This window comes from Rhineura floridana, chromosome 13, assembly GCF_030035675.1.
Source record: "Rhineura floridana isolate rRhiFlo1 chromosome 13, rRhiFlo1.hap2, whole genome shotgun sequence".
NCBI lineage: Eukaryota > Metazoa > Chordata > Lepidosauria > Squamata > Rhineuridae > Rhineura > Rhineura floridana.
Genome location: NC_084492.1, coordinates 39,445,994 through 39,461,850, shown reverse-complemented (window position 1 = coordinate 39,461,850; position 15,857 = coordinate 39,445,994). Strand labels below are relative to the sequence as shown.

Sequence of the window (15,857 nt, the reverse complement as noted above, 5' to 3'; positions counted from 1 at the left end):
GCTGAATCCAGAATCTAAGAAGGGCTAAATCTATGCGGGCATTTATTGAAGGCAGGCCTAATTCGGCTCTAAGATGGGCAGCCGGGGTATCCTGAGGAAGGCCTAGCACTTGCCTCATAAATACATTTTGGATAGACTCCAGTTTAGTCTAGCTGAAGCTCCCCGAAGTTCAACTCCTTATAGGATCTTAGGAAGGATTTTTGCTTTCAATATTTTTATCATCGGGGGGACAAGCTGTCCGCCACGGGTAAAAAAAAACTTTTTTGCTAAGCCCAGAGCTCGAGAGCCAGCTAGGGCCGCTTCTTTGATTTGTGGGGCCCAGGAAAGTCTATTAGACAGGTGGATACCCAGATATTTAAAGGTTGAAACCTATTCTATTTGGACCCCGTTTAGCAGCCAGCTATTCTTAATTTTCATAAATTTCCCACAAATCATAACTTTGGATTTGGACTGGTTGATTGTTAAGTTCTGGGAGACGCAGTATTCCTCCGGTTTGTGGATCATACGTCTAAGTCCGATTTTTGTTAGGGAACATAGAACCACATCATCGGCATATAGGAGGGTAGCGATTTTCTTATCTCCAATTGAGGGGGGGGAAAAGGCTGGCGATGTTAGTGCTTCTACTACATCACTTATAAAGAAGTTAAATAAAAAAGGGGCCAAAAGGCACCCTTGTTTAACCCCCCTAAAAATTGGGATTTTAATTGACAGTGGACCTTTAATCCCTTGACGTCTCTGGGCTACATTAGATTGATAGAGAGCCCTAATCAGCCAATATAATCTTTTGTCTATATTTGTTTTGGCCAATTTCTGCCAAAGGAGCCTCCTATCCACTGAATCGAAGGCCGCACTAAAATCAACAAAGGCTAGATATAGTGATGGGTAAGCTTTGGATCTTGATTTATTCATAAGATGGTGTAATGTGAAGACCTGGTCAATTGTGCTCTTTTTAGGTCTAAAACCAGCCTGTTCTTCACATATTATCAGATTTGACTGATCCCAATCCTTTAGTTTATTTAGAAGCAGTTGGCTATACAGCTTCGAGGATGTATTAAGGAGGCTTATGGGACGATAATTTACTGGTTTAGTGGGGTCTCCTTTTTTGAAAATAGGGACCACAATACTAGTTAACCAGCCCTGCGGGATCCTGCCTGTATTGTTTATATAGGTGAAAAGGGCAGCCAGTAGGGGCGCCCACCATGATGAATCTTGTACTAGAAAATCTGAGGGTATCATATCTTCTCCGGGGGCTTTCCCTAGTCTCAGGGAGGATATAAGCTCACCGACCTCCTCTGGAGTAATTGGTGGCCAAGGTGGAAGGCCGGCCAACTCTTTTGCTATTACCACTGGTCTTAGGGGAAGCAGGCTACCAAAGATCATACTAAAATGGGCCACCCACTCCTCTTGAGTAATAGAAGGAATAGGTGTATAGGTTGCTGAATCTAGATTCCCCTGCAAAATTCTCCAAAATTCTGATTCGTTTCCCGGACGGGCAGCTTTTGATAGAGCCCTCCAATTTGCCTGATAGAAGGATTGCTTTTTCGTTTTAAGTAACGTTTTATAAGTCCTTCGTATTATTATCTGATGGAAAGTGGCCGGGTTATTACTGACTCGGAATGATTTAATTAATTTGATGAGGTGTTTCTTTGAAATCCTGCATTCTTTATCAAACCAGGATCTAGGACGTAAAGAAGCTGGAGCAACTGTTAGGGCTGTTATCCGAGGGCCAAGTTCAGTTATTATAGTTTCATAAGCTCTGATACAATTCTGGGGGACTGTTATTGCCATATTACGAAGCGAGGGGAGAGGGTTTATTAGCAGTATACTGTGTGCCCTTTAGTTAAGTGGAGATTTCAGTGGAAACCATGAAATTCATAAACATATGGATGCATACAAAGCACAAAGAGCCAATTTTACTTTAAGATGTTAAATACTATAATACTAGTATCATGAGAACACTGTAAGCCTCCTTCCACCATGCTTATGGAGCTCGGTCGCTTTAGAGGCTTGCCCAGGTCTGAGTCCCAATACCTCCCATAAGCCACTTTGAGGCATATAGTGGCAAGCATGGTGTATGTTTTGTAAATAAAATAAGTGTTGCTAAACCTTTTATTTGCAATTGTTATTGATATTAAGCTGGCACAAAGCATAAGAATATGGCATCCTTTAACTAATGAGATATGTGCACTTGGAATTTATTGCACTTCTAATGGATATTTATATAGAAGTGGTGTAACGTAGGAGCTTCTGACAGGTAGATGGGAAGCCTCTACAATGAAAAATATTCAAGATTTCAGGAAAATGTGATAAAGTTCACAATTCTGAACCTCAAAACTTTCATCAGCTGAAGTGTTTAGCTCACGCTTTCAGGACTGCTTTACATTAAACTATTTTTAACCTATTTTGGAGAGATGGATAAATTAATTCCATGCTTAACAAATAAGCTTCAAAACATGTTCTTTAAATAGAAACATAAAGGAAATGGTGGCAGAATTTACAGTAAAAACAACTGATGCAACTGAAGTCCATTAAACAAGGTGTAAAGATTTCATATTTAAGATATTGGGACCAGACACAATTGCAACCAAAATGGAAATGGACTGTCTTCAAGTCGATCCTGACTTATGGTGACCCTATGAATAGGGTTTTCATGGTAAGAGGTATTTGGAGGTGGTTTACCATTGCCTTCCTCTGAGGCTGAGAGGCTGACTGGCCCAAGGTCACCCAGTGAGCTTCATGGCTATGTGGGGATTCGAACCCTGGTCTCCCAGGTCACAGTCCAACACCTTAACCACTACGCCACACTGGCTCTCTAATTGCAACCAAGCACACAGGTTAATAGCTGGCTGGCTCTCCCTCCCCTCTCTCTCTCACACACACACACACACACACACTCACTCTCACACACAAGTCACAGCCTGAAAGAATTAACTGCCTCTTTCAGTTTCAAAAGTTTTGTTTTCTGAATGTTTCTCAAGGGAATTCTTACCTCCTATCAGCAGAGTGGCTATTTACAAGCTTTCTCTATCAGTGTCAGCCTATTCTTCCTCCTTTCCCTCACCAAGTCCTTCCAAAAAACTCTATTACACCATATTTGGGATGAAAGTAAAAAATGAACAACTGTAACGTCAAGTCAAATCTTACATGAAGCCTAACCCTATTTCACACAACACCTGCCCTAAGTCCAAATACAGAGCACACCACTATTATAAATGCATTGCTTCCTACAAGAAACTACTGATCAGAAGCTATCCAAAGAATAGCAGCTCCACCCAATCACCATTTGAAGTTGCATATAAACCTAAATTGTTCACAAGAGTCACACAGGGATACTCTCTTAAATGATCTTTGTGATTTATACCACTTTCTTTCAGCTGTGTATGTAAATGATGTAATTTCATCAGTTCTGCCCCTTCAAGTTATTGTTAAAAATAGCACAGGCATGATACACTGATGAAATGGATACACGCAATGTAGTGAGGTAATGCAATAAATCAATGGTCTTTCCTAAGGAACACAACACAAGACACCAGGAGAGCCCCTCTGCATTTTCTACTTGGATCTTTTCTTCCTCCTGCTTTCTTTTTGGCTTGTTTCGAAAAAACAAAATGATACTTGGTCAAATTCAAATGATAAAATAAGACTATTCCAGTTGAGATAATCATTCCCAAACAGGTAATCACTTAAGCATCAGTTGTAAACAAATCATTTAGTTACTTTTTTTACATCCAATGACACATGGTGATTAGTTCTACCTCAAAAGGTCTTTGCGCAGGAGAAGAGCTACAAGGGTGCTTTGTTTCCCTCCATTTCTCCTGCACAGATTTGGTATTTGACCTGTATTGCTACATCTTCATCCTCATACATCTAAAGCTGATCAAAAGCCTGCATCATTTATTAAAGTATTTCTATACCACCATATCATAAAACATTAAGGTGGTGTATATCATTAAAGCAAAACACCATTAAAAACAGTACAGATAATCATTAAAGTGACTGACTAGTCAGTTAAAAATTAAAAAGCTACAAAGTCCTGTCAGCATAAAAAAGTCTTCAATAGATGCCTGAAAGTCAAAAGCGAGGAGGATGTGGGGACAACTAATAGCGCTTTTCCAGATGTTCTCAGTGATCAGGCTGGGATGCAAGGGCTCAGGCAGTCCTGAAGGTAACCTGGCCCCAAGTTGCAATGTTTACTCACTTTAAGATTTAAATTTATAACTTGCTTTGTCCACATAGATTCAGGGTAAGTTAACATCACTAAAAACAGAAGAACTTAAGTATGTCATAAACAATGTAACACACACATACTTGGTAAAGTGTACAACTAAAATAACCCAGAGAAATCACAAAAAATCAGCCCTACATTAAAAAGTGCCAGAGTTCAGGCTCAATGTTCAGTTTCATCTTGAGTTTAAAACACTGCTACATGTGAAGCACATAAGACCCACATTTTACTATCAAAATTGAAAGCCGACAGGCTTGCTTACACATACTAATTTTGCATCATTTAGAACCCTAAATTGTGAAGCATTTGGAGTTTCATCTGGTTTTCATTCTCCTTGGCTAGGGCTGAACATCTTTCTTCATCGCTTAGTTATGTTTTCCATTCACAGTAGGTCTTCACAATCACATTGCACTGGTCCTGACCCAGCCACACTTTAGGAGATCCAGGGAACAGGAATCCATATAGTGCTCTCTACTTTGTCTGGCTATATTCCTCTCAGGCTAAGCTCTGCATGCTACAGGTGCTGGCTGATCAAAGATTTCTCAGTAGTCCTTGCCCCAATATTGGTTCACATTTTGACCGTATACATTAAGTGACTACTGAAATGAACTAGTTAGACAAAGGAGTCTAATTCCAAGCAGGCTGCAGGGAATTGTACAAGCACTTTCCCAATCCTTGCACAAATGTTATTTTCACTTGACTTCAATCAGATCTAGTGCACATATCTGCAGCTGTCATCTCTAAATCAACTCAATACTGGAGATATAAAAATCAAGCTTTTCCCTTCCATCCATGTGCAAGCAGGTCCTAATCTCTTATTACTACTGCTTACTTTTTAACCTCACCAACTTTAAGCCAAGACGTCTAGTTTCCAATGCTTTTTAAGCAAGTCTTGCGGAGAAACAGATGCGTATACAAGCAAGAATGTTAGGAGATGTGTAGCAAGAGAGGGACTGAGTAATGAATGAGTGGCAATAGCAGCAAAGAATACAACTGATGATGAATGGTATCCTTCCACCTCTTTAAAATTTTACCAGTCATTGCAGGAAAATAACCTATGAAGAGAAAAAAATTAAAGGGACAGATCAATTCTAGACTGAGATATGACGACTATGCCTTATAAGAGGGGCAGGAAATCTTTTTAACTCCAAGGGCCACATTCCCTTATGGTAAACCTTCTGGAGGCCACATGCCAGAGGCAAAAGTTGGAGCAAAAAAATGTAAATTTTACCTTTGCATAGAAGGCGAGTTTCTACACATGCTCGCACCTCTTTAGCCTCCATTCAAGCATAGAGGAAGCATCATCAGAGTTCATGGGGCACATTCCACCCAGGCAAAAACACTGAAGAGGGCAGGAAAGGGCCATACAGAGAAGCCTGGAGGGTCGCATCTGGCCCCAGCTTGAGGTCCCCCACTCCTCCCATATCAATACAGAAATTTATCTTATGCAATATATTTTACAACCTGCTAAAGATGTTAATGGAAAGAAAGCCATGTACACCACCTCACATAAAGCCACAGTTCTCTATATTACCATTTTTGCTTGAGATTGGAAGCTGCTACAATCTTGACATGACTGCGTACTTGTTATGCGTTCCTATGTATTTGCAAAAAGTCATATGAGGAGCCTTATGCAGTAAGGTTTTAACATTTTCTAAACTATAGAACACTACTGTAAGAGCTTATCGAACGTAGAATTCAATTCCACATCTGATTTAATGTACGTTATCCCACACTATGCTTTTGGAAAATATGCTGTGGTCAGAACAACATCTGTTACAGTTCTAAAGAGACGTGCTACATACATAGCACGAGAGTACTTGTTGCTCATATCATTTGCTCAAGAGGTAGGGAGAATAATCTTGTTTTGTTTTCTCTTTACGTTCAGGGACCTTAATCTCAGGTTTTCCAACAACAATACACAAGGCATTTCCATTGTTTATCAAGTACTGATCTGCTGAATTTGTATTTATTGTTTTTAGTTATCAGATTAGACCATCTTTCCCCAAACTAGCACCCTCCAGACTAGCTCTCCTATCACCCCCAGTCAGCATGGCCAAGAGTTTGAGAATGATGCAGTTGTAGTCCAACACATCCAGAGGGCAACAGGTTGGAGAACACTGATCATTCACTGGGTTATTGTCAAATAGACTCTAGTTTTGTCTGTGCATGTAATCTCATGGATGAAAAGACTGTTTTTAATTCTTTTAGAAATTAGCTCAATTTAACATGTACACAAAATGACAAGCTGAACTTCAGTATGAATTAAGAATTAAACTTCTTGGAATCTCTCAGTATTTAGCACAGTCAAAATTAACTCTTTGTTCAAAATGTAGTTTAGGAAGTTTAGTGTCCATGGAAAACACGCTGTCAAACAGTATCAACAAGGGACAATGTGCCTACTTTAATGACAGTGCAAGGTTTTCCATTATGATGTTCCAACTGTGTTTCACATATGAATTGGAACGTATTTTAATTAAGATTTTGTACAAAGAACATTCTGGGGAAGAGAGTAATATCATAAATGAAAAGTCTTTGTAGGTTGCCATTTCGAAATGGAATGAAGGAAGTCTTGATACCTTTGCTACCACCAGAGTGAATTACGTTTTGCTTAATAAAATCTCACATTCTAGAATCCCAGAGCAAACAGAAGGGGGCCGGCCCTATACAGATACTCTTCCAATAGTGCATATTTCCAAGGCATGAGGCATATCAACGTTGAGATGGAAATGTGCCACCCAAGCACTGGGACATTTTTCAATTATGGTAGAAAAAGACAAATTGACTGACATAGCAATGGAACAGAAAGCAGCTTAAGGTTGTTTAAAGCAGAAGTTCATTCGTGCATTGAACATTCAGCACAACAGGCCTCTGCACTACTTGCTCAAGACATGATGCCAACTTACCAGCTGCTGTGCAGATCTCTTCTTGTGCTGCAGCTACTAAAGTGGGAGGATATGACCTGGCTTTTAACTCTACTTGCATGAACTAGAAAAACTGAAAGCAGATTCATACTTGACCGAGACATAAAGCAGCAGAAATAACAGCACACTTCCATGTTTTGCTTGTCTAAATAATGGATTATAATTATAATTTGTATCTTTTAAAGGCACAAAAAAGAATTAAAGATAGATCAGTGAAGCACCTGTATATAAATACAGTGACGAAGAGCAACTCCTGTTGGTTAACTAGAAACTCAGAGGGCAAGTGCTACTATAATTTTTTCATCGTTACAGAACCACCACAGAAAGATATTAATCTGTTTCACTGAAAAAACATAGGAATTCAGTAAGACATGACACTTTACTTACTTCTGGATTATCACCATTTTCCTCATAAACATATACACAAATCAGAATAAGCACTTCTAGAAATTTATTGTTTCCTGTTTTTATCAAAACCGAACCAAACAAAAAATAATTCAGATTTGCTGCACATTTTACTTTCAAACGAATAAACTGAAATATTAATATAAATGTTGTGTCTACTTGTAACTAATGTCATTTCACTGGCCAGGTTCCCAAACAAAAAAAATGAAGGAACCAAGACAAAACCTCTTGGCTTCTGCGCCTCCATTTTTCTGCTACTGAATCATAATTCTCTCTATGGCTGAAAGAGTGCTGCCAACACCCACAAGGGAGGTATTGGCACGCTTGGAGAAACCCCAAGGTCTGCAGAAGTACAGAAAAAAAGTATTTCCGTCAAAACAGCCTAATGGGCTTTGAGGCATGCTCAGTTGCCACGGAATGCTGGCCAACTGTTGTGGAGGGCAGGGACTAGAATGAAATGGAATATCCTGCATGAGGGCATGACTGATTGGAACAGTTAATATGAGCACTCCACAATGCATCATTTTGTTGGAGGTCCTGCTTTTCAACATCCTAATGCATTTTCTGAAAAATATAAAAATTCACCAATGGTTTCAAAAGGATTACTGATTTTATTTGTTATATAGAAGGAGTTGACCTCGAGAGGCTTATCCAATGTTATAGAAACAGCTTTATTACTTATGCTACACAGAATTATATACCAGAATTCCTTCCAGAAAACAATCTGCTGATGTCTAGTTGCTATTGGAGACTAAGTCTAGAAATGAGAAGAATACCTGAGCATTAAATACTAATTTGCAGTCAGGCGTAATTTGTGCATGCGAGTTTATCTATAACACCAAACACACTTTATTGTCTAGTATCAACTCTAAAATTATTTCAACAACAGGAATATTATGTAGAAATATCATGCAAAACCTGTAGATGCACCTTTGGAGTGTTTCCCTGAAGGTCTCTTGGGTAATGACTCCTCAATGGAATGTGCTGATGTATGAAGTGCATTTTCTAAACTGTTACCAATGTTGTTTATGGGGGTTTCAGATCTTGGGGTGACCTGGAAAGGAAGAAAACCGCAAGAAACAAGCTAGTCAGTTTTAATTCTCCAAGTCAGAATTTTCTAATAGTCTCATGGTTATTTATTTGAAAGGAACTTTCCTGTTTACAAGCTCCTTTGTATGTATGGTATATTATCATATACCCATGATGAAGATCAACAGGGGATTGCACTTTGAGGTTTCCAAATTATGGTTCAGTTCATATGCAACATCCAACCAAGGTTTGGCATTACATGTGAACTAAAACAATGTGCATAATCTGAAGGCTCTTACATATTGACGCTTGGCTCTTTACATATGCTCAGGTTCACTGTTTTCCCAGGTGCAAAGCTGCATTTTTCTAGATATTGCTCTCATTTCACAATTATCACCAGTTCACCTAATACCATGAGTCACTTTTATAAAATACGCATACGAACAACAAACCCCAGTCACTTCAAAGTGCAGCACTTAAGACAACCAGTGTTATTTTAGTTGGGGCTTTTTACAATTGTCTAGTAACTTTTTCTGCTGAGTGCCATATCCTCTAAGGCAGTATGTGGTTGAGATTCCTCAGGAGAAAATGCAATACAACAATGGTTTACAGCACAAGCTGTGTCTTCTGGGGCCCTTACCCTTTTTAAAGTTGCAAAATCCAACTGTTGAAACATACACCATGGTATATATACATTGTCTTACAATTCAATACCCCCAACTTCCAGGCACAACAGGTCTTTTTTGCACCCAACTCAAACTGGGCCCAGCTAGTCCATACTGGGACCCCAGCTGGCCTACTGGAAATCTGGTCCCAGCAGAATACCAATAAGCTGTTGCTCCTTATCCAACTATACTTGCTTCCAAAACCAACAAACTCCTTGCTATCTTTCACACAACTAAGATCTCCCACCTCTCTTCCATTCAGTTTCATGCTCTGTCCTTCCCTATGGCTCACCATCCTTAGACATGGAAGCATGTGCACCAACGCAGCATTTGCCCAACCATCACACTCCTAAGAAGATGTTAAAGACCATTTATCTATATTTTCTAATACACAAGCCCTACTCAAATAGTGTGAGCCTATATGTAATTGTTCTAAGCCATCCGGGCTTCAACTCTGTACAATTACAATTGCAGTAGCTAACTTAATCGAGGGCAAGAAGCAACATTCATCCCAGAATGGTTCAGTAGCTCATTTCAGTTTAACATTCTAGGAAGAACTGCTTTTGATCATCTCAGAATTAGGACTCATCATCATAGTAGGAATGGAAAGGTCTGTCAATTTCAGTTTTCTTACTTTCTCATTTTTACCAATCTTAAATTTAGTTCTCCACACTTCTGGAGCAATCTGTGATTTATTTATTTTTTTTAAAAAATCCTGGTGAACATTCTCCATCATTTTAGTGCAAATTTCTCCTAATAAACACATTTTGTAAGCAGTTTTGACTTATGTACACATTTTTGCAAGCCACCTCATCATACAATGCATTTGTGTAAGCAATTTTCATTCATGTATTCATTTTTATGCACACTGGTTGGTGATCTGCATTGCAAAAATTCAAATAAGTGTGAATTTCAAAGGATGATTGCGTTTCGGTTCTCATATTGTTTGTGAAAGTGTGAATTTGATAGATTCAGCTTGTCCAAGTGTTGCTGTTGATATAATTTTTAATAAGCCAATGATTTGTAGAATTGAAGCATCTGAGTAAGCGATGAAAATACTATCCTCATGCAAGTCTAGGATAGCATACTTTTTCATCACTAGTATTCCTGTTTGTGATTTGATAACTGTCAAACAATACAAAATGTGAAGAAAAGTACCATTTACTAACAGCTTTTTGGGACCACTTTTGCATGTGTTACCTAGCAATACCAACTCCTAACAGGTTTTTGGCTTTATTATGATTCTATTGTTTGTTTATTTTAGGTATGGCTTGTTTTTATGTACACCACTTAGAAATGCAAATGATTAAGTGGCATATAAATGTTTTGAAATAAATAAAAATAAACAGGCAGAGGTCTGTCAATCTAAGGTTTGGATGAGAAATCTATGGCCCTCCAGATGCTGTTGGACTAAAACTTCACTGTAACTTCTACTACAAAGCCCACAGGATGCCAAAAGGAAGCTCACTGTTCAGATTCCTCACCTTCAAGTTCAGGGATTCCCCTTTCAAAGCCCACAATTCATCTCTGCACACTTTCTGGCTACTCCTGCAGGTTCCAAATGTGATAGAGAATACCTCTTATATCCTATTTGGCAGTTTTCAAGCACAAGCCATGCTTGTATTTTTTTTCCCTCTCTGTGGTAAAGATCTTCACACAAACATGTTGTGATAGCTTTCTGACACTTAGCTTGTACAGCACAGTACTTACGTGTAAAGAAGCCTCACATCTAATAGTGCTTAGGGTATGTATGGACCATTTAATTGGGAGCTTAAGAATGTTGCCTACTGCTCATCTAGCTACAGATTTAATCCAATGTTTTTGACTTTTTAAAAATATCCTTAAATAGCTACTGGTAGTTAGTCTGGAAAAGACAGTTTAATCCAAGAAATGAAGCTTCATTCTTTGACACACCAAGAGCAATAAAATGTTCACAGTGACGATAAATTAGGGTTTATGTCTCTTAAATATACAGAGACTTGGAGCAATCAGAACTCAAAAAACACTACCCGAACAGGTCTCTTTCTCACACATACAAGAAAATTGGTACTGTAGCAAAGTGCATCTTATCTATCAGGTAGAAGCTTCCATTCAAATACCTTCTATCAGTCTCAGAATGGACCAGTCTATGGCAGAACCCCTGATCCAGAACAGTTTTCACAGGGAAAAATCCAAAGACAGACCCTGAAAAACCTTCACAGTTCTCATAAGCAGTACTTCTAATGTAGCTTCCTCAGAACTTATACTGACCTGTCAAGTGTACTTTACAAGGCCACAGTAACAAAGGGAGAAGGAAGTTGCCTTGGGCCACTTCTGAAGATGCTAGAAACTGTGCGGTGTGCCTGCACAAAACTTCCTTCTCTAAATTGGCACCTTACCTGGAATGTAAAAACCATTCAACGACTCACCTCTGCTTAGTGATACTATCTATTTTGACAGAAGAAACACACAAGGAAGTGTCAAAATAACACACTGACAAGAACACCACACTCATAAGGCAACAATACTCAACAGGCATGACCTACTGAAGTACATCCGCAGGAAGTAACTCTAACCTGTAGATTCAAGCCGCACAGATTTCACTCTGTTATCTGTAGCTGTTAAACATTTTCAAGTACAATTGACAGTCAATTTTGCTAAGGGCCGTAAGGCTTTTACAACTAAATGAAGACTGGAAAAGATTTTGACTACCACTGGACCGACACTTGCTACTAAAACAGAATTCCAGCCATTAAACCCTTTTGCTCTCAAGCCCTTTAGCAGGACTGCTCAGTAACTCCATCTGAAAACAAAGGCTAGGTCACCCACCATAAGCAGGAAACTATTCTCCTGGCCCCAACCCATCTCAAGAATGGCCAGGGCAAGTCCATTGTACACTTGGGACCCATGTCTGAGGAGCTTCTGCGCACAAGGCATGGGACTCCCATATGGTTTAAAGGAGATGCCAACTCCTGGATGCCCATTTCTACACCTCAAGAAACAGAAGAAAAGTGGGAGCAAAGGCACACAACTAAGAGAAGGGAGCTTCGCACTCTACTGAGAAAGGGAAGCGAGGTGGGATAGGGAGAAGAGTGTCCTCGCTGGCCCACTGGTGAAACTAGCTGACAGCCACTGTCAGCCACAACTGCTGAGAGACACTCTTGCTCAGTATATCCTACCAGGCAGACTCTTCCTCCCCAACAGGATAGAGTACTATCCTTGCCATCTCTGCAAACCCTGGAAGAGAAGTCCCTGGATATAATACACACCTTGTGGCAACCAGGACATGTTCCCATGTTGCTAGCTGTAGGAGTGCTGGGGCGTTTGCTGGTACTGGCAATGATATTCTGGATCTTCGTGAGCTCTTGCCTCAGCACCTGCTTTTGGTGGAAGCTGAAGGCAGGATGGTTGGAGGCCATGGTGAAGAGCAGCAAAAACTCATCTCCAGTCCGGCCCTCATTGAGCTGCAGTCCATAGTTGTGAATGACAGAATCAATATGGGTGAGGGTGCGGAAGAGGACTCCAGCCGCTTCGCGGTGGGATGAACCCAGGAGAGCAAGTGAGACCAAGAGTTTGCTGCGCACCACCTCATCTGTCAGGTTGGTGAGGCTACCCAGGTCAGCTGGGTTATTGGCCTTGATTTCGGAATCCCGCAGCGAGTGATAGTCTTTGCGGGCCAGGTCTTCTAAGCAGGCCCCAAGGAAACGTAACTCGAGGGGGATGCACAAGTCCAGCAGGCCACAAAGGAACTCCACCCGTTGAGGAGAGGGCAGCTCAGAAAACCAGCGGTACACACTCTCTCTCTGCAGCTGTGGGCACCGCTTCTCTACCATGCTGCTAGTTACTGCCACCAGCGGCAGCAGAACCCCCCCCCCTTGGGCAGAGGGCAGCCACAGAGACTGGATTGCACAGGAGGGCCACTTTTGGGGGGGGAAATGCCAAGGAGGAAAAGGACAGGACCCTAGAGAGACCCAGAGGATAGGCCCTAGCGCTATTTTTTTAGGCAGTGCAGACACTAAAACTGAGGGGACAGGTAGCACAGGCCCCCACCGAGAAAGGACAAAGCAGCAGATTGCTAACAAGGGAGCGAAATGCAGAAGCGAAATTAATGACAAGGGGCTGAAAAAGCAGGGAGGGGAAGAGAGAGAAGCCCCTGGAAGTCTGCAAAAAGAAAAAGGGGGGGACCTCAGAGGCGGTGGGGGCAACAACGAGATCAAAGCACCCTGAGGGGAGAGGGGGAAAGGGGTGAGAGAATGGCGAAGAGCGGGAGGAGCCCAGCAGAAGCCCCTGCCTGGGTGGAGATGGGGAGGGCAAAAGGAGGGGGCCCTTGTGAGGTGGGGGAGGGGCAAGGGTCCTCCTCAACGGACTGATGGGCCAGGCCGGGGGAGGGAGAAAGGCGGCGGCGGTGGCGGCAGAGGGGCTGCGAGGGGTGCCCCGTCCCCCGGCGTGAAGGGGGCGCGCGGGCCTCGCCGAGCAATTGCCCCCCCCCGAAACCACCGAGGGAGGGAGGAGGGCCTAGGCCCAGGCCCGGCCTGCGGATGAGGAGCCGAGGGAGGCCTCCTCCTCCGGATCTCCCACCCGCCTCCTTTTCCTCCGCTCTCTTCTCCTCACGGGGTGGCTCCCTCCCTCCGCCTCAGCTCGGCTCCCTCCATCCCTCTCTCCGGCCGGGCGAAAGGCAAAAGCCCGCCTCCGTCGCTCACTCTCTCCCCTCCCTTCTTGCCCCTGGCTTTTTGCCGCCGCCTGCCCCTCCGCGCGGCCAATCCACCCCCTTCGCCCGGCTGCCGCGCCCCGTCTCCGGCTCCGCCTCTCCGGTTCTAACCGCCACTAGCACGACAAATAGTCCCCGCGGTCGGCAGTGGGCGGAGGCACACACACGCTGCTGCTGCTGCTGTTGCTGCGTGCCGCCGCCGCCGCCGTTATGCGTGGTGATTCCAAGGGCGGAGGGATCCCTTCTCCTGGAAGTGAAGAGGCCAGGCCGGCTGGGAAAGAAGGAGGAGGAGGAGGTGGCCGGAACTCACTCGCGCCCGACGCCCCGCCCACTCCTCCCTCTTGACGCGTCCCGATTGGCTGGAGCTTGTCCACTCTGCTTGTCTCCCTCCCTGCGGTTCATTCCTCCGCTTTCTCTCTGAACCGCCCACCTAACGGGAACCGCTCGCGCCGGCCGCCGAGCAGGCGCGGCTGCCAATCACGTCCCACAAGCCCCGCCCTCCGGTGGGCCAAGGCGCTGGTGGAGGGGGCGTGGCCCCAGGGAGATCTGTTTCTGTGCGTGTTTGGGGCACGTGCTCTGCCGTTTGCTATGGTAGGGGCGGGGAGAGAAGCGCCCGAACCAATAGGGGGCGCTGGGGCCCTGGTTGCTTAGCAACAGGGTCCAGGGAAGAGGGGAGGATGAGGTTGCTCAGTGATGAGGGACGGAGGGAATGCTCTGGTTGCTTAGCAACCAAGGCAACAGGCCTGAGGAAGGGGCCTTGTGGGTGGCTTGGAAGGGTGAGGAAATAGGGAGGAGGTTGGGGGCTCAACAGCCTTGGTCCAAAATGGCCTGTGTTGTACCTGATAAGGAGGGGAGAAAGGCCTAAGCCAGCCTCCCACAACCTGGTGCCCTCCAGATGTTTTGGATTGCAGGTCCCATTGGCCTCAGCCAACATGGCCCAATGATGCTGGGCAGAAGTGGTGTATCTGGTGGGGCAGTGCTGTGGAGGTGCCTTCCAGACACCTGTGTTGCTGCTGCTTGCCTGGGTAGGGTGGCAGCAAGGCCAGGGCTGCATGGGTGCACCAGCAGGAGCGCCAGATCGGCAGCACTGTGTGCACCTGCGTGGCCCTGGCGTCAACACCACCCTTTGCCCAGGTAAACAGCAGCGATTCTGGCGCAGGGAGGATGGTCGTACCCCACCACACATGGCAGCTGCTGAAGCTGGGGCTGATGGGAGTGGTAGTCCGAATCAGTTGGGGAAGGCTGAACTAAAGAACAGGCAGCACAGCTACACCAGGGAATGCTGAATGTGATGCTGCCTGCTTCGTAAACCCTAGTAAAGGGTACGTTGCAGTTAAGGGTTTGAGGCTGGTAGGACAGGGTTAGCCGCCTTATATTTATTTATTGCATTTATTGCTGAAGCTCTCTGGGGGGTTTATAGGCTACCCTACAGAAAGGCAGATCATGAATATTTTAAATTTGTTTGAGTTACGTATTACATTTTGTGTCTTGCCCTTTTGCCAAGGAGCCCAGGGCAGCAAATGTGGTTATTTTCTCAATTGTATCTACACACCATCCCTGTGAGGTAGGCTAGGCTATTGTGAGATAGTGATTGGCCTCAGGTCATCCAGTGAGGAAAATCGTTGGTGTATTTTAGGTTGCATTCTTACATCACAGAAAATACAGTGAGGTTCTACAGGCCTGGCCATTCCCCTGTGTGAATATGTATGCACTGGAATATAGCTCAGAATCCCCTGCAATGCACAGGAATCACATGTCAGACAAGGTGACAGCAGGAGGATAAGTTCAAAAACTGCGGCCATGATAGAATCAGTAGCAGATATTAACCAGCTCAATAAGTTGAGGTTATGCTGCCTAGGAGGATGGCAAAAATCCCTGTACAAAAGACAACTTTCTATAATTAAATCAGGGGAATGCTCCTG

At 43.5% G+C, this 15,857-nt stretch overlaps 1 protein-coding gene across 1 annotated transcript in view; it reads right to left on the bottom strand.

Moving 5' to 3' along the window:
- Positions 1-14,309, bottom strand: part of ZCCHC14 (zinc finger CCHC-type containing 14) — a 40,080-nt gene extending 25,771 nt beyond the window's left edge. The window contains exons 1-2 of the mRNA XM_061594521.1: positions 12,497-14,309; positions 8,485-8,608 (exon numbers count right to left, since the gene is read on the bottom strand). Coding sequence (XP_061450505.1) covers positions 8,485-8,608; positions 12,497-13,060 — 688 coding nt within the window. The 5' untranslated portion in view covers positions 13,061-14,309. The remainder of the gene's footprint in view (positions 1-8,484; positions 8,609-12,496) is intronic.
- Between the last annotated feature and the right edge of the window lie 1,548 nt (positions 14,310-15,857).